Raw genomic sequence first — 22,218 nt, 5'->3', positions numbered from 1 at the left:
CAGTTGTTTGCCAGGCTTTGGAAATAGCTCTTTGTGCCAACGTAAACAGCCATCACAACTCCCTACTGCCACCTCCCCCCGAGTGTTTATTTAAGCCAACACATTGCTCTGCTAATTGGATACCATTCCAAGTGAAAATAGGCCTTTAAAACAACAGCAGCGGCAAATAAAAACAGCTGTAGCTGCAAAAGCACCAGCCAGGCTTGGAGCCCCTCAGAGGGGAACGCGCCCCCCCTAAAAAGGAGGCGCGCTGCCCCGCGGGGGTCAGCCCCGGGAGCTGGCGAAGGTGCGGAGGAGGAGGTGGAGCTGGTGTTCCTCCTTTCTCTTTTTTGTGTTGAACGAGAGTTATATGAGTGAAAGGGAGTCAGAAGGAGGGGGAAACGCAGGTTACCGAGGGCTGGTCACTGGAAATGGGGTTTGGTTTGAGTTTCGCAGCCCGGCGGCGGCTCAGGTGGTGTCGCGTCTGCCGAGGAGCGGTCATGGGCGGCCAAAGCCTCTTGCAGGCCGAGCCCCCCTGCGCCGAGACGGGATGTTTGGGCACAACCGCAGTGGTTCAGAATTGCCGTTTAGCGAACGGCTCGGAGGAGAGGTGTGGGCTTCTCCAGGACAACTCGGATGCTGTTTTGGGGGCCTCCAGATGGGAGGACACGTCCCGGGGGGACAGCGGGATGTGTTTCTGTGGTCCTATGGCTGCTGTATTCATTCCAGGGGTGCGAGTTTGCAGAGTTTATAACCTGACTTAATCCCAGCCTTAGTTGGGGTTTTTAAAAGAGCATTTTGGGCTCCTTTTCTTGACCCCTGTGCCCAGCCACGTGTCATACTGCTGTGGAGCACTTTGTGGGCCCCTGGGGATGAGAATGTTTGACCGGCATCTTGGTGTATTTGCATTATGGGCCCAATCCTGCTCAGTCCTGAATTTCCTTGAAAGTCTGTGGGGAAATAAAGACAAAGTCAACCTTCCCTGGATCGAGTCGCCGTCTCCTGAGTGTCTCTGCCGCTTGCCTACAGGCACAGAAAGCCAGCTGAGCTACCGTGCTGGCCGGCACGCTTGTATTCAACATCAGCAAGAGATGATAGCTGTATGGATGTCATTAAGCAGGATCTAACAACGAGGAAACCTCTGGATTTCTGTAATGTAGCAAACCACTGCAGGTAAAAAGAGAAGAGGACTCCTGCATTGGCTTCTGGCTGCCACGTTTGCTGCCACCGTGGCCAACAAATGGTTGGTGAGAGGAAGGCAGCTTTCCCCAGCGAGCTTGTGCTTCTTCAGACTTGTCGCCCCTGAGCAGAAAGCAACGTCTCTACTCACGTTTGAGTGCCAGCAGAGAACAGGGTGGGCGGAGAGTCGCGAGATTGCTCTGCCCCTGCTAACCCAGCGCTGCTGCGCTGCCCGTGAGGGTCCTGGTTTGCATTTGACCCGTCTAGTGCTGCCCAAAATCTCGACAGCCTTTCCAGGCTCAGGTGTGGTCCCAGGGTGATGCGAGGCTGCCGACAACCTTGAGCCGCTTGCTGTGCTGGATTTCAGCCTGCTCCCTAGCGAGCAGCAGCAGCCTGCAGGAGTGGCTGTGGGTATTTGCTCTGCTGCAAGTACGTAGAAGATAAATGATCGAGTCAAAGCCACTGATGGAGATGAATCCTGCCCCATCAGAGCAAAGTGCTCCAAGTAGGATGATCTCTGGGGGCCTTTTAGATTCAGGGCAGAGGGAGGGACGTCTTTGCTTTGCCTCATGTGAGCCTGTCTTTATTTTCTCTCTTATTATTTTTTTTTTCCCTCTTAATTCTGCAGAAAGCGTTCAACGCCCTGTGCCACAGCACGCATTTGTACGGCCGGAGGCTGGTCTTGGAGTGGGCAGACGCGGAGGAAACGGTGGAGGCCCTGAGACGGAAAACAGCAGACCATTTCCACGGTAACGTAGCAGCATCCTTCTGGCCTGTCGCTACGGCCCTGGCTGGCACCGTCCCATCTGGCACACGCTGCTGGTCCACGCCAGCCCTTTCCCTGCTGCTGCTGGCTTGCCGGAGCTGGCAGGTAGTTGCTGGAGCCTGACTATGCAAGCGCAGGGGGAAGCAGGAGGCATCCAGGCCAGGGCTTTGTCTGACAGCTCTCTGTCTGCACGTGAGCCAGTTAACTCTCCGTGTGCCGGCACAACCGAGGCACCTCGATGTCACCTGCAATGCTTTTGCTCCGTCTACCCGCACCCCAGGGTGCTCCGTAGTTGGGGACGGGCTCTGTGCACGCTGCACGCAGATTAAAAAGGACAAATAATTTGGCCGTCGGTTGAGATGTGGAGAGGGCTGTTTGGATCAGGTTCCTGAGAATGACAGCTCCGCAGATAACAGCACTGCAGGCTCCTATTGACAGCCATCGACAGGCACAAATGCATTGCTTGGCAAATATTTATGTAGGACGGGCTCCCCTGGGCTGGAGGGCTAAGCTGGAGATCAATGCTCTTCCTCCCGCATCCCCTCCCAACCTCCCCTCTGTCACGCACGTGCCCGTCGCCTGAGGGGTTGGCATAAGCAGTTCTGGGGCTGCACGTCGCAATCCTCGGCGATGGAAGAGCAGCAAGCCTTATTTCATGAACTAGCGTGCGCCGCGCTGATTATTGCAGGCTGGGGAAGCTGGCAGTGGAAGGGCTTGAGGGTGGATGTGGCTGGAGAGGTGTGGAGCAAAGGGGGATGTGATGGGATCCACGGGCTGATCTCCAACGTGGTGCCAAAAAGGAGACGGAAAGGAGCAGAGGGGTGTGTGGGTGTGTGGGGTAGCGCTGTGCTGCTGGGGGCGGGCGTGAGGCTGCAGGAAGGACAGGCACTGCTGGGCACGGACCCAGCGCCGGAGGGGACACACGTCCTGCTGGATCGCAGTAATGCGAGTCTGCACCCGGGTGGAGAAGGCAGCGGGTGTGATGTTTCACGCATCCCATGTTATATTCGGGATCTTCTTTCTCCTGTTCTACTCTGCTCAGTCTAGGGGTTAAAAACAGTCTTTGCTTTATGGTAGCTGCAGACTTGCAGCAGATGCTGGCTGCTGCCCGCGAGCTCTGTCGCTCCCCTCTTTCTCCCAGGCTCAGCTTGCTCCCCAGTTTCTGTCTGCGTTTGCTCCAACCCGCTTGTCCAGGGTCTTCCTCACCGAGCTGGGGGCTCTGGGAGGGCGACAGAAGAGCATTTTCACGTCCCACGAGGGATGCAGCCCTGAAGCTGTGGTGGCTCCAGGGCCTTGGCTGAAACACAGGAGCGAGGTTATCGCTCTCCATCTTTGGGGAGTGAAAGTGCGATCAAAGGCGGTAGTGTCATCGCTGATCGCTGCGCTCCAGCCCATCTCGAGGGGAGAGAAATAACATCCAGTGACTTCAGCCATGTCTGGTGCACACGCGCGTCCTCTGCTGCAGAGCCGCCGGTAGCTAATCCTGTGGCGGAGTGGGATCTGCCAGGAGCGGGTCTCCGTAACACGGCACGCCAGCGGGCACCGGGAGCTGGCTGGTGCCTGGCACCAGGTCTCAGCCTCTCCGCACCGCAGCGGCGGGGTGGGATTTTAGTTCTTTGGGAAATGTCCTCTCCTGATTTTGAGGCGGGCTTGCCACAGGGTTTCTGGTGCCCAGCATCCCCGAGGAGGGGAGGGAGCCGTGCCCCGTCCCTTTTGCTGTGGGTACGCAGAAAGCGACAGTGATAGCGATAAAGAGGGAAAAACTGCAGCTGCCGCTCTGCCTTCAGCCCCCCTGGGGATGCTCCTTTGCGTTTCCTGCCCGGCATAGCTGGAGGCTGAAGTTCCCACATGGAGTCGGGATGGAGAGGACAGAGAGCACGCGCAGCATTGCCGCCCTGCCTTGAATCCTCCCTGCCCCTTCAGCCTGCCGAATAGCCGGGCTGAGACCGTGCAGCTCATTCCACTGATGATGCAAACTGGATTCTGTAGACCAGAAACCAGGCTCTCTTTTTACTACGGATACCCATTTCCCCCCCACTTTCCTCCTCTCCCCACAGGTGCAGGAGCAGCTCAGGCATCCCTGCACTGTTCATGGATGTCCCCGTGAGTTTTTCTGTCCCGCCTTAGTGTGGGTGACTTGCGAGGGTCTTCCCACGGCTTTGTGGTCAGCTCCCTCTGGTGACCTTCTTTGCAGGGTTGAGCATTGCCATCCCATGGGAGAGTCTTTTTCCTTTTAGTTTTCTTTCTCTTAAAGTCTTCCGTGATCCTTTTGGATCTGGAGACCTCCAACACCACAAGCCACCCACGCTGTTTGGAGAGGCTGGTCTTGCTCTCGAGGCGTCGCGTGTTTGTATCGAGCCGTGTCGGCGGTGCTGTGCCGTCGGTACGGGGTGACGTGTGGCCTCTGCTGCTCCTGGCCCTTTTCCTGGTTGTCCCACAGACATAAAAGCAACCAGGGAGCCTGCGGAGGACTTTGCACGTACCAGAAGAGGTGAAAGTGTTAAAGGAGGACAAAGGACTGAGACTGCCCATCTCACGGGGCATTCAGACACATTTCTCTCAAGTTTTATTCAATCGGAATTTAATGTTTTTTTCATAGAATTCATTCATAGAATGATTAATAGAATCATTCTATGATTCTATTTTGAAAAGCTCCTCCTTTTTCTTCTTCCATTTCCTCTTTTGTATGCAGTTTTTGGTTTGCTTTGGGCACGACGGTGATGCACAGATGTTTCCACAGTTAGCACGCGGTGGATCTGTGTGCAGGAGAGGCTGCAGAGTGCTAACAGGGGGTGAGAAGATTGCCGCAAGGCCTTGGCGGGGTGGTCATCACCCACGTCCGGTGGCACAACGCGGTCACCCGTGCTCCCCTGGGTTTGATGGCGAGTTTGACTTGAGCGATGAGCTCATCCTGCTGCCCTCACAGCAGATTTCTGCATCTCCAGCTTTGAAAGAGCCACCGTCGTCTTTCGGGCTGGTGTCTTGCGTGCCAGAACCTCTCACCCAGTGGCTCCAGTGTCAGCCCCATCGTTTTTGTCTTAGCAAGGAAATACTTTGTAAAATCTAGACCTGGGCTGCGAGAGACACGTCCTGCTGCTGACTTCTCTCTGCTACAATTATGCACCTTATTTCTAGACACCGTTTATAGAGATTTGGCTTCCAGTTCCCAGGTCTCACTCTGCTGTTATTTGTTAGGTTAAAGAGAGGTCTGGTCTCCTAAATCTTTTCTCCGTGCAGGCGTTTGTCATGGCAATCAAGCCACTTCTGAGCCATCTTTTCAATAGGTCTAATAGATGCAATAAAATGGAATAGGCTTCCTTCCCATTTTGTGTAGTTTTCAGGTCATTCTTTATGGCTTGTTCTGAGTCTTTGTAATGTTCCAGGAGAAAGTGAAGATCCCAGCAGTGGTCACCGGCTGCCAGAGATGGTTTCAGTAATGCTGTCAGGAGTGAAACCACAGCCCAGCCCTGCACCCTGCGCTTGCTCTCCTGCCTCTGAGCAGTCTGTAAGAGATTTAAGTCTTTTTGCCCATTTCTGGGTGTACCTTCTCTTCGTCCTGGGGCAGGAGGGTCTCACATTAGGAAAAAACCCCACTTTCTTTGAGCTTTAATTGCACCCCACCATGCATTATTAATCTGTGGGACCTGCTGCTCCAAGGTGGCTGGAGAGCCCTTATCTAATTACTTATCATGGTAAGGAGAAGCCACAGAAAGGTTGGCCAACGGTTGGCCTTGGGGGCTCTAATCCAACCCGTGGTGTGGAGCAGGGTCATGGCAAACACTACGTCCCGCCACCAGCAGCATCTTGGCCCTCGTTCGGGAGGGGGATCTTCCCTTTGGAAAACGGGGATCGTGGACGTCTTCAAAACCAGCAGGGAGAATACTTTGGCTCCAATGAAAGAGAGACGAAGGGATCCGAATGCCCTGCAGCTGAACGTGCCAGCCCTGGGGCCAGGGGCAGATCTGAATCCGTGCCCTGCGCAGGACGGAGCGGTCTGAGATCTCATCCAGAGCCCCGGTGCAGACCTGTGCATCTCCTGCGTCCCGGCGATCACGTAACTGCAGCCCACGGAAGGTCCGTGAACGCCTCCGTCCCCCTTTTCTTCCCTCACCTGCCCGGCACGGGGGCAACAGTCACCGATGCGGCTCCACGCCGGCAAACCTCGCTGGGGGAAGATTTGCGAGCAAGGCGGCGATGCCCTCAGCGTGCGCGCGCTCCCTCTCTCCCGGGAGCTCGCAATCCGTGCAGGGAAGGTACTTGCTCCCAATCCAGCTAAATTACTATTGACTTGTGTTCTCTGCGCTTCACAAACATTGCACTCAGCCATCACCAGCGGGGCTGGCAGTATCCTGCCAGGGCTAACTTGGGAAGCCAGCTGTGCCGGGCCGTTTTTTCCTGCTCTTTCCCATCGATCAAAGAATTAAATTGACAGATGGGGAATTTTGCGCGAGACGTGGGAAGGGGAAGGAATGACTTCTGGGTTGGCTTTTTTTATAGGAAGGATGGGGTAAAAAGAAGGGATGCGGAGACTGCGGGGCGGCCGAATGAGAGAGATTGTGTGAGGAGGGGGTCTGCCTCGTGTTTCAGTTGTGAGAGCGTTTCCAGCGAGGGCCCCGGTCTCAGCAGAGGGCTGTGGGTGGGTGTAAAGCCCCACTGCAGCTCACCGCTGCGTATTTGCAGTTGTTTGCTGGCAGCGGAGGGTTTGCAGGGGAAGGCACGCTCCGCTCAGGACCCCATCCTTGTGCCCTCCCCGGCAGGGCGGGAAGAGTCTTCCTCATCCCTGTCCCCATCGCCTTTCCCGGGTTGCTTCTCCCTTGGCCACAGACCCCCAAACTGCTCCTTTTACCTCTCGGTTGCTTTCCTGACCCACCACGCTCACCCTCACTTCCCAGCCTTTTGGGCTCTATTTTTTTCCTCGTTCCTTCTTTTTCTTTCTTGAAAAAAAATATTTTTTTTTTTTTTTTGAGAGCATCTGTAACTAATGCAAACACATGCCGTAGCCGGAGAGTAAAACCCTGCAGGATTAGCGTGGCATCCGCAACCCTGCCACGTTCTAATCCCGTGGTAATCCCCCTCTCGGCCCACCCCCGCTGGCTTTGGCTATTGTTTAAAGGAAGCAAATGGGATCGTTAGCGGGCAAACCTTAACCAGCTTGGAGCAGCAGAACGGAAGTCGAACCAATTCGCTTCTCCACCCTCCTGGTTGGGTGGGTTCCCCCCCCCCATTCCTCCTTGTTAAGTGGATGTGGGGATGCTCTTGGTGCTCCCCAGCAGTGCCGTGGCTGAGCTGGTGAATCTGGAGTCCCCGGTGGGGGCCGTTTGCCCCACCAGCCCCCTGCCCGTGCCACGGCAGGGTCCCCTGGCTGCACCGCGCTGCTTAGGGATGCTCCCTTAGCACCCTGCGTCCCGCGTCCAGCATCCCCTCCACCGTGCAACCCCCATCGTCACCTCGGTGCAGGCTCTCTGCGAGGGGCACGTTGGGGTGGTGGGGAGGGGGTGGCAGGTGGGGGACGCGTTCTTCCCTGCTGCGGGTTTGGGAGCTGAGGCCGTGTTTGATGCTATTCCCAAGCCCCAAGCGCAAGGCTGGCCGGGAGGGCAGAGTAAAGGGGAGGGATAACCGCCGAGCTGGCACCTTCCTCCGGCATGGGTCGTCCCTTCTGCCTTTGGATGACTGAAGCAGGAAGAGCCGCTGGAGGGTCCCAGGGTGGCACCTTGCAGCCCCCCTCAGCTCCCCCGAGCTGGGCAGGGTGGGCAGCGGGAGGGGAGCGGGGGCTGCTGGCACCCCCGTCCCCCTGCCCGTCCCCACAGCCCCTGGTGGGGAGGGAGGTGGGTTCTGGCGCTCTGTCAAGGAATTAATTGAAAAATAAAATCATTAGATGGGAACTCCAGAAATGCAAAATTGTTGGGAGGTGGGGGGGGAGGCGGAGGGGGGGATGTGAGCTTTTGTCAGGTTAATTTCTTCTGTATTGATGTTTTGTGACATTTACTTGTTGTTTATCTCCCGCAGCAGCTGTAATACTAAAAGAAAATGCACAGCTTGTTCCATTTATTTATTTTACACCTTTTCTTTAGTCCTATGGTATGTTTGTTTGTTTGAGAAACCCAGCGAGGCTTTTGATGTCTGAAAGCAGGATTTAAACAGCTGTTCTCCATGTGTGGCTCGCAAGCGAGAGCCGCTGGCTGGGGAGCGAGCAGGGGGAGAGGGGGCTGCACCACGGCTCCTGCCGGGAGGGCACTTCGTGCCCGGCAGAGAGGAGGCAGCACCGACGGTGGCCTCAGCACGGGGACCAAATGTCTTTGTCCCCCCCGGCCCCGGGTGGTGGTGCGGGGTTAGGATGCTCGCTCGCGGGGGTGCTGGCACCCCCCCGGGGGTTTCTCGCCCTCCCGCAGGCTGTAGCATCCACGAGGAGGGATGGGCGCACGGTGCTGCCCCACAGCGGTTTTGGGAGGGTGACGATGCCGGGGGGGTCACAGGACAGTGCTGGTGGTGTGGGGCAGGAGAAGCGAAGCAGGGACATCCCTGCCTGGCTCTCAGGGCAGAGCCAGCCTCTTGCCCTCACCCGTTGCCAGCGGAGGTGGGAGATGCAGGCAGGGCCAGGCGGCGACCTTACGTCTCAGCAAGGACGTTGGTGGGTCTGTGTCCTGCCAAGAGCCTTCTTCAACCAAGGCTGGTGTCTGGGTTGGTCTTGCGACCGCTCTTGGACAGGGGATGGGTGAATTGGGGTCAGTGGGAAGGGTTGGCATTGCTGGGGCTGTTTGCTTCCAGCAAAGCACGGTGGTAGGTACGGAGTCACACCTCCGGCCGTGGTGTCCTGCCGGGGCGTGCCTGGTGAGGAGATGTGAGTGATAGTTGAGGGGCTTTACCTAGGAGGGGGATGAGGGGGGCTGGAGGGAGCAGGAGATGAGCTGGAGGCAGTCGTGCGTGGACCCGGGTTGTAATCTTTGCTTTTCTTCTTCTCCTACATCTCCTTCGCTATCGCCTGGGCCTGGACAGACTCCCCAAAGAAGAGAAAACGATCAGAGGTTTTGAATGAAATCCTGGAGCATCTGGAAGAGGAGGAGAGCAACAAAGACGAGGCTATCTAGCAGCTGCCTGGCATCTGGTGAGGTGGGTACCGGGGCCGTGGTGGGCACAGCCGGCCCCAAAGGTCAAAATGCCTTGGGCTACCGCAGGGACGGCAGTGCCAGGAGGAGGAGAAGGTGGCATTGAAAGGCTCAGCAGCCTCCGAGCTGGGGTTCCACCCGCTGCCTCTCCTCCCTGTCACCCTGCAGGCTTGTAGCCGTAGTCTCATGCCCAGATTTAGGCTCGGTTTAGGCTCCGCGTCAAAGGGAGTGCATGCACTGCTTGCGTTTCTCTGTGCTCCCCGGTGTGTTTGCTTTCCTACAAGGGAAGCCAGCAGAATTGCTGTTGCAGCAGAAATCGCTGTCGAGTTGCGAATTGGCCCTCTCTGTGGTTGGGGGAGAACAGATGGGCTGCCAAAAAAAAAAAAAAAAAGCGACTGTTTGGAGACCAACCTGCAGCTGCCACCGCAAAACAGATAGTTTGGCGCAGGCCTTTTCCCTGCTAGCACCCGCAGTCTCCACGGCCTCGCTCCCTCCAAGGGCACCGTGCACCTCAAGGTCCAGTTCCTGAGTCCCGCCTGGCATCGCTCCTCCCTGGCGCGTGTCGTCTTGGAGTAGCATCGCGGGGTTGGAGAGTGCGGGATGGCAGGGGTTGGTTGGCAGGAGGGAGCCGGGATTAAATAGCTCCCTGTGGTCAAACACCGTGCAGTTCAGCCAGCCCCCACCTCCTTTTGAGACCTCCTGGCAAACCCCGCGCCGGTTCAAGAGAGGTGAGACAGGCTCATGGATCTCCTTTGCGTGTTCGTGGCCACGGTGGAACCCCCGGATTGCCGGTAGGAAACCTGTTTGCCAGCCACAGCATCCGGAGAAAGTGCAATAAACACACCAGGGCGGCTCCTAGGTCCCTTTGAACCCCACTCTGCCCCCCTTTTTCCACCCACGGAGGGACTTGCCACCCACCTCCACGGTGATGAAACCCCGTCCTGTGCCGAGAAACTCGGAGAGACCAGTGCGTCGTGCCGGCGCGCTGCCCGTGGGGAGGTGACTCGGGGCACTGGGGTGACAAATCCTTCGTGCTGGGGAGAAAGTCCCTGCAGCGCTTTCTCCAGCAAGGCTGTATTTGCTCAACACCTCCAAGGGAATGATTTTGACATGTTCTGGCTCCCATTTTTACAGCCACAGAAATGATGCCGGTTCCTAAATCTCCTCCAAGTGGCCTAGGGGCCCCTTGGTTTTTGGGGGGCTGCTAGTGCTGTGCGATGCGTGCATCCAACGTGTCCCCGAGCCCACCGTGCCGGGGGGAAGCCGAGGCTGTCCTCTGTGTATCAGCGCCGGGAAGCCGCCCCGCGCTTGCTGGCATGTGTTTGTGTGCACGACGCACATTACTGCTGGAGAGGCTGTTTTCCTCTCGGCAATATCTGCCTATTGCTGCGAGGCGGTACCCAATACACCTAGCAGTGGGACGCTCATAACCTTACTTATTACCGGACTTTTGTTCAACCCACAACACCGCTGGCCGCCTGAATAGCGAGCGCATCTGGGCCTGCAGCCGACCAATAACCCTGCTAATACGACTGCCTTCCCGGGCTGCTGCAAGCACCGGGCGCGAGCACAGCGCCGGGGCCCTGCTGATGAAAGGGAAGGTGCTTACGTGACCGCAGGAATAATCCGAGTTGGGTTAAATAACTGCCTGCTTCATGCAGTGCGTCTGCAGCAAGTGCCGGGGTCTCAAGATAACATTCGCTCCCTTGGAGCAGCTCTGATTTAAGGATGCCTCCAGGTGTATGGGCTCTGAACACCTTCTCCAGCAGCCAGCCCGAGGATGGAGCTGGAGATGGGGATGGAGCTGGAGATGAGGATGGAGCTGGGATGGAGCTGGGGAGGGATGGAGGTGGAGATGGGGACGGAGCTGGGGAGGGATGGGGATGGAGCTGGGGAGGGACCGAACTGGGGAGGGATGGAGCTGGAGCTGGGGACAGAGCTGGGAAGGGATGGGGACGGAGCTGGGGGGGGATGGAACTGGGGAGGGATGGAGCTGGAGCTGGGGACAGAGCTGGGAAGGGATGGGGACGGAGCTGGGGAGGGATGGAGCTGGAGCTGGGGACAGAGCTGGGGAGGGATGGAGCTGGAGCTGGGAAGGGCAGGGCAGGCAGCATTGCTCAGAGCCCAGGCAAGCCCCACGCTTTCAGATGCATCCCATCCCAGCTCCTCTGCAACCAGTCCTCCCATGGGGCCTGGGGCTCAGCACCGGTGGGCTCGAGGCTCACCGGCTCCCCGGCTCTTCGTGCAGTCCCCGGGGAGGAGGCTGAGCGCTGCTGCTCAGCGCCCTGAGCTGTAACACCCGTGCCGGTCCCCCAACCCACGGCGCAGCCCAGGAGCCTCGCTGCTGCCTCCGTGCAGCCTCCTGGCCCCCAACACTGGACTTTGCTGCTGTTGGGACCTGGGGCTGCTGGCTCAGGGGACAGACCCCCAAAATTCAGGGGTGCACCCTTGGAACCCCTGTGGGGCTGTGGTGTAAAACACTTGTCTGCCCTTCGCTCACTGGGTAAACTGAGGCACAGGTGTCAGAGCAGCGCCGTCAAAGGGGGTCAGCCAAAATGCTGACAAGCTCACCAGGGATGGGGGAAATCTTTTTTTTTTTTTTTCCCCTCCCCTCTCCCTCCGCTGCTCCCCCCTGCCTTCACGGGGGGTGGCACGGGGGGTGGCAGCAGCAGGACCCGTCGGTGGTCCTGGGGTCTCTCTGCGGCGGGGGATCACCGCGGGGCTTCACCATCCCGGGGGTGAAGGACCAACCGGCAGCGCTCAACGCGGCCGAGAGCCGGCACAGAGGAGCCGGGCAGGATCCCTTCCAGGCACATGCATCGCCCAGCACACGATTTAAGCGAAGCTTTGCGGGGTTGCAGGTTGGGGTTGGATTTTCCTGGGGGTTTTTTTCCTGTTCCCCCCCCCACCCCACCCCTTCATTGTCTTTTGTGGCGGGGCAGGTTTCTTGCTGAGCGTCTCTGAGGTCTGCAGCAGCGACGAAAAGGATTAGCGCAAGCAGAGCATGTAGGCTTTAGAGAACAGAGCAGAGTTTGGTTTCAACATCTAATTCAATTTGTTCTGCCGAGATTGAAATATGAAATGGTTGCCAGTCAAACGTTCAAAGGGGGAGGAGGGAGGAAAGAAGAGAGGGAGCCTTCTCAAATTTAAATTTTAATGAAAATTAATTTAACCCTTTGATATGTTTTAAAACATGTTATTTCCCTGTCTGGAAACAGGCTAGAAAACATTCATGAGGTTTTTTTTTTTTTTTTTTTTTTTCCGCCGCACCTTCAAACACAATGAAGATTTTCTTTTTCCCTTAATGATACTTATCTTGTTGAGCAGTTTGACATTGGTTAATTTTTCAGGCAATTTGGTATCAAGGAAATCTGTTTGATGTGTGCGGGGGGGGCTGTGTATGTGTATACAGATATATATATGCCCGTACATTAATTATGAAAGTGCTGATCGCAGCTCTGGAGAGCAGTTTGAGTTAATTCCTACTCCGCAAGCAAAGACTTGACTTCTTTGTTACGTATTGAGAATCCCACATACTGCACCCCTAAAATTACAGCGAGTTTAATGTGAGTTTTCTGAAAACGAGCATATACCTGCTAATTACCCTGAGTTAAAATGAATACCTAAGTAGGTCTGCAGGAAATTCATCACTCCCCACTGCCTTATTTATTTTTTTTCCAATCCGAAACAATCCTAATGATAAAATAATGCAAACTGTCTTAACCGTCCACGGAGTTAAACCCAGGAAATAGTCTCCCACCAGTCCTTAGCCCCGGCGGTACTTCTGCAGCTGAACACCGTCGCAATACGCTGATTTTGTTGGGGAGCGGTAGCAGTAACAATTACTCGCAAAGGTTGCGTCTATAACAAATGATCGCACGCTAATTGTTGTAATTAGGCTATGATAAGCTGTAGCCCTGGTCCCCTCGTTTTGCTGGCTCTTGATGCGGCAGGGTCGGTGTCGCCACGTGCGCCCGTCACCCCTCAGCTGCCCCGTGCTCCCGGGGGAGATGCGGGCACTTCTAGGGCGCGATGCTCATCCCCTCTGCATCCCCCTTTTTGGGGCGGGTGCGTTGTATCCGGGCTGTGCTGAGGGCAGAGAGGACGAGCAGCCCACTCCAAGCCCCTGCCCGGGTCGTCGCTCATCACTCTGCGGGCCAGAGCTGGAGGTAACAGCGGCCTGGGGGCTGCATGCGTTATTTCGGGCTCCGGCAGATGAGCTCTGGGCTCGTGCCAGGCGCGTTCTCTCCCCGTCGGAGAGCTGAAACCAGTATTTCACACTCGGTCCTTTCATCTGCCAGCCCCGGGATACGGTGTGTGGTCCCCACGGGGTCTGCGGAGCCCGGGGTGAAGCCCGCTGCTTTTGCCACGTTGCGACGGCTTCGTCCGGGGCGATCCCCCGGCGAGCTGGACGGCAGCGGGAGCTGTGACGGCTGTTCCCCGGGCACCCGCCATATCCCCCTCCCTGGCTCTGGAATTGGATTAGGATATTATTCAAATGCAGCCTTTTTACTGAATTAGAGGGTTAACGGGTTTTAATGTAAAACTAGCTTTACTTTATTGCTGCCTGTTGCCAGAGGCCTGCGTGGGCTGTTATCTACTTAAGGGGACAGCAAGTAAGCCAACGCGGAGAGAATATCCAGCGGGCCCCGGTTCTGCTCAGGGCTACGAGTCCCTCCGCTTCCAGGGCTGTGCGTCTCCACGGAGCGATGCTTCCCACTGCTCTCGGAGCCACGGTGCCCTCTTTGATTACTCCAAGTGACTCGTCGCCTTTAGAAAACTCTTGACCGCGCTCTATCTGTGTTGTTTTCCTCACCGTCCCACGGGAGGAAGCAGGGGACTCGGCGCAGGCATGGTCGGGCAGGTAGCATCCCGCTCTGCGGGCTTCAGTTGCTTCTGACGTCAGCGTGTCCCCATCCCTCTGCCCAGCCACGGGTGATTTCTTCTCATCGCCGTCCCGCTGCTCCTGCCTACGGCAATGGATCATGAATTTCAGCTCTTCTCATCTCTTTAATCCCATCCTGCCTTTGCAAAGTCTTCCTCCCGTTCCTGCCATTCGCCAGCCCTTTGCCCGGCCTGCAGGAAGAGCTCGCATCCCCCTGCATCTTTCCAGCTTCTTTCCAGCCCCTGCCAGCTCCAGGCAGGAGCTCTGGGATCTCAAGCCTTTCTTTCTGCCTGTTGGCGTTGGCAGCCATCCCCTTCTCCCCGGCAACTCTACCGGCTTTGCTTGTCTGCTCGCAGAGGCGATAAGCGCGGTGCCTGTGCGTGCTTGAAGTTGTCTTCCTGAGCAAGATGTGGCAGGAAACACACAGTATGGGTTTGGGCTTGAAAAAAACACCCCAGCGCTTCGGTTGCTGCTCCCTTGAGATGGAAGAAACAGCACGAAGGTGAGCGTGCTGCTGGCGGAGCGGTGCTCTCCCGCGGGGACCTTCCCTCGCTGCCTCGGTTTCCCCGTTTGCAAAGCCCGGCGCAGACCTACAGGTGGAAGCAGCTGTGCCCGTGCCCCTTCCCGCATCCCTGCCGGGAGCAGCCCGGCTCCCTGCCGGGCGTGCAGGTGTGCTGCAAACTCCTGTTTTCACTGGCAGTCAGGGTTTGCTTTTCTTCAGCTCCTAATTGTCTCCTTTCCTCCTTCCACCAGCCCTTTCCGATTGCAAACCCCGTTTGCTTGCTTCTCCCCTGCCGGAGGATTAGCCAAGGGATGCCACTGCTGCCGCCCCATCGTTTCCCCGCCTTGCGCGAAAACCTCCTTCCCTGCAGCCAGCATTAAAATATTCTGACTGTGTCTAAGGGGTTGGCCGAGTCGCCGCTGGGTAACTGATTGCCACGGCTCAGCCATAGCCAAGGTGGCTCCCGGTAGCTGGACCCCATCGTGGAAGGGGACGGCAGCAAACTGGCATCGCCCCGGGCTGCAGCCGCCCGTGGGGACGGTTCACTGGGATGCTGGCTGGAGATTTGCTCGGGATTTGGGGAGCACGAGCTTCTCCTTAATACTACAGAATGGTTGGACCTTACCCTAGGTCATACCATGACCAGTGTTCAGCACCACCACCTTCCAGCTTCCACCACCACGCTCCAGTTTCCACCACCACCCTCCAGTTTCCACCACCACCCTCCAGTTTCCACCACCACCCTCCTCGCTGGGAAATAAAACAGGAGAGCGAGGAGGCAGCGTGCAGCTTTCCTTTCTCCGGAGCGCGGCTGCGTGTGACTGAGACGCGCTGCCTCCTGTTTTCCCTAAATATATGCATTGGAGAGGGAGAGAAATCGCATGGCAGGGCTTGAGATTTCAGACATAGCCATTCATGAATAATAATCAGGCTCAGTAATTCACAGTAAATGGGTATCCAAATTGGCTAATAAGGGAGGCTTTCACCCCAAACTGGAGCTAGGAAGGGAGGCAGAGAGAATATCAACAGACGTTGGCTGAGGCGGGTGTGCGCACGGTGTGACCTGAATCGGTGAAACACGGAAAGCGACGCCAGCGCGAGAGCGGGGAAACCGGAGAGCGGCGACGGGGGAGGACCCCGGAAAAGGGACGGTGTCCCACCTCCCCTGCCGTGGGACCTGCAGGAGCACGGATCCCTACGTGCCGCAGCCTGTAATTAGGCTGTAATTTAGTCACGTCGTTAGGCTCAGCTCTCTCTTCAACCCCCGAACCGTGCTGGGCTGATGAGCGTTCGCGTGCTCGGCCCGTGCGTCCTGCCAGCGCTCCTGGAGCTGGAGTCGTCACGTCCCCGCGCGTGATGTGCCCAGCTCAGGGCTCAGCCGAGCAGCTGGGACAGCGGTGGCACCCCGTGCTCCCCGTCACGGGGAATACGAGGAGGAAAGCAAGAGGGAGGTCTGTGGCGTGTGGCAGGAGAGGCGATCTGGGGGGGAAAAAAGGTTTTCTTTGTGTTCGCTTGACTAAAATTCTGATTTTGCTTTGTCCGCCGGTTAATTTTCCGCTGCGAGAGCGAGCGAGGCGGCGGCAGGAGCTGCGTTCCGGCGCAGCGAGGGGGGCTGTCGGTCTGCCGGCGGCAGGCTCTGCGGGGAGGAGGTGCTGCCCCGCCGGCACCCCCCGCTCCTGGGAACCGGCTCCCGAGTGCCGGACACCGGACGGAGCAGCAGCAGCGGGAGCTCGGGAGGTCACAGAGACCTTCTCTACTGCAGATCAGCTGCTGCTTCCCTACAAATGCTTCTCTAGCAGCAACTTCAGGTGATGTTAGATAAAGTTAAGACGGGGAAAAAAGAAAAAGAAAAAAAAAAAAGGAAAAGCACCTCTGCAGCTCTCGGTCTGTGATTCGGGCTGTTTAAATAGGCAGAATAGAAGCTCAGAATGCAGCTGATGAGTAGCTGAAGGAAGGATGCCCCTCCGAGGGCCGGCTGTTGCCAGGCGGTGTTTTGCAGCTGCTAAATGACTTTTTAAATTGAGGAGAAACCTACAGCCACTTTTACAGTCCCCTTAGCTCCCTTATATAGGGCAGCGCAACGGCTGGAGAGCACCGTGCTGCCGCTTGGCTGACTTACCAGATATTACAGTCCCGCTGTCCTACAGCAAGGAATCGCAATGGATTCGAAATAAACCGCAGCAACTCTGGCCAAAGGCGATTTTCCTCCTGCCCTTCCACTCCCCCTCGCCACCTCTCCCCTCCCCGCGCCGCTGGATTGAGGACGCTCGCAAAATTTAGCACGCTGGGTGGCACGGAGCAAACAAACCCTCTTCCCCCCCCCCCCCATTGTGACTTGGCTTATTTCAGTGTGTTGGAAGGTGGTTTTGGGGTGTGCAGAGTGTTTTTCCTTGGGGTATGATGGATGCTGTCAGGGTCCCAGCAGCTGCAGAGCTGGTGGCCAAAGCCCCCCCGCCTCCCTGCATCCCTCCTTCCCGACAGCTTTAACAGTCCCTTATGGCCCAAAACCGGAGGTGGGATTTAGCAGGTGTAATGAGGACAGCTTTATAAGCCACGAGAGATGGAGAGGAAATCGTGCTCCTGCCTCTCCCGCATTTGGTGACCTAAAATCTTTTCGGAGTTAAGCGTAGCCCCTGCGAGCATCTGTCCCGCTGATGCAGATGGGGCTGGCGAGGTGCTGGGGTGCCGCGCTCTGACCAGTGCCCACGTTTTCTACTTTAGTGTATGGCCAGGACCGAGATTTCTCATGGCGCTTTGGTTAAAGGTTTAACTTTGCATTTTGTGGTCTGATTTCTAAGCCGATGAAGTAGAAAACCTTTTAATTTCTTTTTTTTTTTCCTCCCCGCCAGGTTCCGGGTGGGTGTGCGGCACGAGCAGCCGCCGCCGGCTCAGCCCGAAGCGGGACCCCCCCTTCCAGCCGCTCCGCTGGCACGGCCGCCCCCCCGGCTGCCCCCGCCACCCCGCCGGGGCTGGGACCGTCCCACCCGTGTCTGAATTAACCCGGGTTATTTGGACAGAGCCGAGGCAGGCAGAGACAACCCATGTGGTGGTGCTGGTGGCTCTGAAGGCTCCGTTACACCTGGTGGGGAGGCAGAAACAGGCAGATTGCAGGCAGGAGCCTTTTTAATTTCATTTTCAGCCGAACACAGCCCAGCGTGTCAGCCTGGGGTAAGAAAGCCCTGGGAAACAGGAGGACGGACTGTCCCAGGAGCAATTTTAAGCACATGTCAGAAGAAGTGGTGAAAACCACCCATCTCTCGGCCGCTGCAGATCTGCGGAGGGCTCACCATCGTGTGTCCCCCCAGCAGGATAAACAGGACAGGCAGTTTGCCCCCAAATAGATGCAAACCAGGGCAGGTGCTCCTCCCGCCAGAAATTGGGGCTGAAAAAATGAAATCTGGGAAGTTCTTGTAAATTTAAAACCAAACCCCACCCCACTCTGTGTTTCAGCTGGTCTGCCTGGAGCCCCGCGCGCCCGGCAGCGAGCGCGGCTGCGGGAGGGGGGCAAGGGGGGCGACGGCAGGCAGGAGCCTCGGACTTCGTTAGGATTCAGCCGTTAGATCTCTCCTTTCTCTCTGATGGCTGAGTGTGATTGACACTTACAAATTACCCAGCCAAAAGTGTCGAGTCTTTGACCCCTGAGTAACATCTTTGGCAAGCCTGAGATTTGCCAGCATTTTGTCATCTAATTACTACAAATCCCTTGAAAATTCACTGGCTGGTGAATTTTTAATGCGGGACAATTTCAATGTGATGCATCGCCCAGATGGGCACACGCGCGTGCTCCTTCCCTCTCCCCCCGCTGCCTCTTCTCCTTCCCTTTCTTCTCCTCTTTCTCGCCTTTCTTTTCTCCGCTTCCTCCCCCCATCCCATTTCTTACCTCCCTCCAGCCCGTGTGCATCCGTATTCAACGGGAAGCCCCCCGGCATCTCTTCCCCTCCCTGGGCTCTCCATCCCGCCGGAGGAGCCGGCCGTGCCCGGGATGGAGCCTGGCACTTCGTGCCCCCCCCCAGCCCGGCAGCCGCGTGCTCGAGTCCCCCTCGCTGTCTCACCGACGGTGCCAGGGAGCTGCTAAATGGCATTAATTTTTTATTTTTTTTTTCCCATCTTCTCAGGTCTCTCGCTGATGGATGCAGAAGGAGAAGCCTCCGCTGGAGACTCGGAAGCCAGCACACTTGTTGCCAGCGGAATCCGCTCATCCTGTGAACCCGAGGGCTTGATTTATGCCGCGCGTCCAGGTTTTGGTATTCCCAGCCTTTTAACCAGACCTTGAATTTGGAGCGGGAGGAAGAGCCCTTGTCTGCCAGCAGCTCCTGCCCGAGAATCGCCTCTTAAATCCAGGCAGGGATGCGATTTCCCTCGTCTCAGAAACCGCCCAGCCTGGTGGCACGGACACCTGGGGAGATGGACACTTCCCCTGCGGACCCCAGGGACTCCGGCAGAACCTGCTCGTAATGTCTGAATTAAGTGATAATTTCTGTACATTAAAAACCACACGTATATTTTCAGAGTTTTCCAAACTGAGTCACATCTCAGGTTTTTTGGATTAGTTTGTTTAATACATATTCGCCACAGCGAGGTGGTTATTTTGGTCTGATAGGGAGATAAGCATATTTTAGGAGGGAGGCCTGGGGTTTGCTGCGTTCGGCTTTGTGCCTGTGTCATTTCTGTCCCTGCTCTCAGGCAGTCGCCTCCCGTCTCTCCCTTCCCGCCTTTCAAAGGGAAAGAGGCTTTGCTTTTCAACCAGGGTACCGCTTTACATATGTACGCAGCTGATAAAGTATTTTCACTTCGCCCCTTTCCCCTCTGGGAATCGCTGTCTTACGGCAAAACTGTTTTGTCTGACAAGGGCTGCAACAGATTACACGTGTTGGCTGCAAACACAGGGCTTTTTTTTTTTTTTTCCTTTTTTTTCTTTTCAAGAACCGCATACCTTTAAAAAAAAAAAAAATCTCTATCTCTGCACTGCCACGGCGAGCTCTGCATTTTGCCTCGTGTCCCCCGGAGCAGCCCCGTGTTCAGATCTGCTTGTGGCATCAGACCTCCCGGGGTGACGCACCTCTCCGGGTTGCGCGTCCAGATTGTTTTTCTCACGTGAGCTTAATATGAGCCTGAATCCACAAAAATGCCGCTGATTCTGTCGGGGCTGAGCACTTCGGTTGGTCTGGCCTGGGGTTTCGGCTGCGGTTTGGGGTGGGATTTCTTAGGAGCCCTCGGCATCGGCATCCGCGGCATCCACGGAGATCAGCGGGACTCGGAGGAGCGATGGATGCCCTCGTGCTGCCGAGGACCGAGCGCCAAGTTTCACACCAGCAGCTGCAGCGGGGGACCGTGTGTGATGGACTTAGTGCCTCGGGGACATCCAGGACACCCCTTTCCGACCCAAACGTGGGCCATAGATTCCTCCCATCTCCTCTAACTAGGAGCCAGCTGGGAAAGCGGGGGGCTTTGCTTTTCAAACAGGTTGTTCAGGCGTTAAAAGGAAAACCTTAAAATCCTCAGCTGGCTCTAGCGGGAGAGGGGCAGAGCCAGGAAACCCCTGCCCAGAAAGGGGGTCTGTCCCCCAGCTCCATCTCCCGAGCTGCCCCTTCCAGAAAGGTCCCTTGTCCTCCCAGCACTGGCACCCAGAGGGGAAGGGCTGGGAGAAGGGGATTTTAGGCACCGAGGATCAAGGGAACACCAGAATTCACTGACGTTGCACCGTTCGAAAGCTGCGCGACAGGGCTGAGATGTGCCCGGATTTCGGAGGGAGAAAAATGAGGAGACCGCAGTGTCTTGGAGAGGGCACCCAGAGCTGGAGGGGTCTGAGGGTGCCTCGGAGGAGAGGAGCTGTGGTGGGCTGGTGCCACGGGAGGGGTGCGGCGTGCGTGCTCATCGCTAACTACTCGAGGCAGTGCCTTGCGTGCTTTAAAGGGACAACGCAAGATGTTCAGCGATGTGCATGAAGAATTAGGGTACGTCACTGTAGATGGAAGGCAGCTCAGGAGAAGGGTGTCCTCCAGGAGGGATACTGGCCGGGGGGTGCCATCTGAGCCAGGGAACCCCGACTAGGTGCCATGGGGAAGCGTGACCTGCTGAAAGCGTGAGGTTAAGACGCAGGGTTTGATTTATCTCCAAGCAAACTGACACCAGAAGCCCCTCGTTTTGCGCTGGGTTTCGCGTGTCGCACACCGGGGTGCTGGAAGGGGCCCGCGGTGCGAGCAGCTCTCCCCGTGCCACCGCCGACGGACGCTGGTCCTGCCCGCTCCCGAGGACGGCTGGTGACCCCGGCATTGAGCAGGCTTTGGCCCCGGGCACCGTCCATGAGTTGTGTCACCACTGGGGATGCTTAGAGCCGGGGAGAAGCCGTGGCTGCCTCCGGGGTGGGTGATCTCTCCGGATCCACCTGGCCTGAGGGGTTCTCCCTGCCGTTTCTGGGGGAGAAGGTCCCACCAGCAGCACAGTCTGACCCCAGACTGAGGACATCGTCCTGGGCACCTTGTGATGGGCACTTTCATGCCTGAGGACACCCAGAAGAGATGATGTGAAGCCTAACCTCTTCTCCAAGTTACTGCTCCCTTTTTTCCCCCCCATCTCTGCATCTTCCCTCATGAAATCCCATCGAAGCAACAAGTCCAAGGAATACTTTGCTTCCCCCCGAGTTGTTTGTGGAGATAATTAGCTGCGTGCTCTCTTGGCTGAACCCTGCCATGGCTGCACTGAGCAAAGGGAGCCCGAGGCCTGCGGCGTCGACGGGGGATGGATGGGGGAGAACCACGGCTGGAAAATACGCAGAAGGAACCAGCTGAGAGCGACCCTCACTGCGGCCATTGCCCGGGTTGGGACCAGCCACCAGCCAGGGCTGTCTCCTCTCCCGGTCTGTAATTGTCCCTCAGCCCAAGGTCACTCAGTTTTGGGGAACATCCTTTTTTTTGGTCTCGGTGCCTGTTCCAGCTTCTCTGTGCCCCGTTCGAGCCGGGGACGGACGCTGCATCCTGTCCTGCAGATGTGGGCGCAGCTCTGGTTTATACCGTGACATAGCGACGATCCTCCTTGGTCCTTTTCCTAATCTTCCCATCTTTTCCCAATAATTTCTGACCTTCAGCCTCCCGTTACTTCACCCCACTCCTCTTTCTTACAGAGCCAAGTCTGGTGGCCTGGAGATGCTCCCGGCGGTGGGGGGGGGGACACGGCAGGTCGCTGCCGGTGGGTTCAGCTCAGGGCAGCTGCCTGCTGCGTGGGGTGACGCTGCCGGTCCGGTCTGGGCCACCTGCACCCCAACACCTCCCCGGGGTCTTCCCAGGCCTGGAAACGTCCCGGTGCCCACCGGCAGCCCATGGCACTCCATAAACCCCCTGCTCCGGTCGCTCTGCGACGCCTGGGTAACTGAGAAGTAATTAGTGCCGCTTGCTACAGCGAGTAAAACCCAAATGTCAAAGAACAGCAAAGCTATTAAGACCTGCTTTTACTACACATTTGCAGCTGAAGCGTGGGGGGGGGTGGGGGTGGGGGGGGGTGGGGGGGGGTGCTGAAGTTTGGGGGGTGAATCCAGCCCCGAAGCACTGGGCCAAGTCCCTTCCCCTGGCTGTGCTGCTGACCCGGCAGGTCAGTCCCTGCTCCCTGCCTCAGTTTCCCCTCCATCACCTCTGCTATGCCTTAAATAGAGAAAACCACATAGCAGTGTGGATGGGAGAGGCCAGATCCTGCCCGGATTTGGGGGGTGCAAGGCAGGGTATCACCAGCTGGGGCGGGGGGGGGCACAGGGTGGCTTGGCAGCTGCGGGGAAACCTCCTCCAATTTAGATCTTAAAAATCGGATGGGCTGT

The 22,218-nt window shown here is 57.1% G+C and overlaps 1 protein-coding gene across 2 annotated transcripts in view; it reads left to right on the top strand.

The window, feature by feature from the left end:
- Window positions 1-18,934, top strand: part of RBM19 (RNA binding motif protein 19) — a 68,714-nt gene extending 49,780 nt beyond the window's left edge. Inside the window, exons 23-25 of one of the 2 annotated variants that reach the window (XM_075769389.1) lie at window positions 1,787-1,907; window positions 8,918-9,031; window positions 18,530-18,934. In XM_075769389.1, the coding sequence (XP_075625504.1) occupies window positions 1,787-1,907; window positions 8,918-9,009 (213 nt within the window). In that variant the 3' untranslated portion in view covers window positions 9,010-9,031; window positions 18,530-18,934. The remainder of the gene's footprint in view (window positions 1-1,786; window positions 1,908-8,917; window positions 9,032-18,529) is intronic. The other variant, XM_075769390.1, reaches the window with a different exon arrangement.
- Window positions 18,935-22,218: the final 3,284 nt, after the last annotated feature.

This window comes from Balearica regulorum, chromosome 17 (assembly GCF_011004875.1).
Source record: "Balearica regulorum gibbericeps isolate bBalReg1 chromosome 17, bBalReg1.pri, whole genome shotgun sequence".
Taxonomy (NCBI): Eukaryota; Metazoa; Chordata; class Aves; order Gruiformes; family Gruidae; genus Balearica; species Balearica regulorum.
The sequence above is the reverse complement of the archived record's forward strand: the minus strand, read 5'-3'. Positions and strand labels throughout refer to the sequence as shown.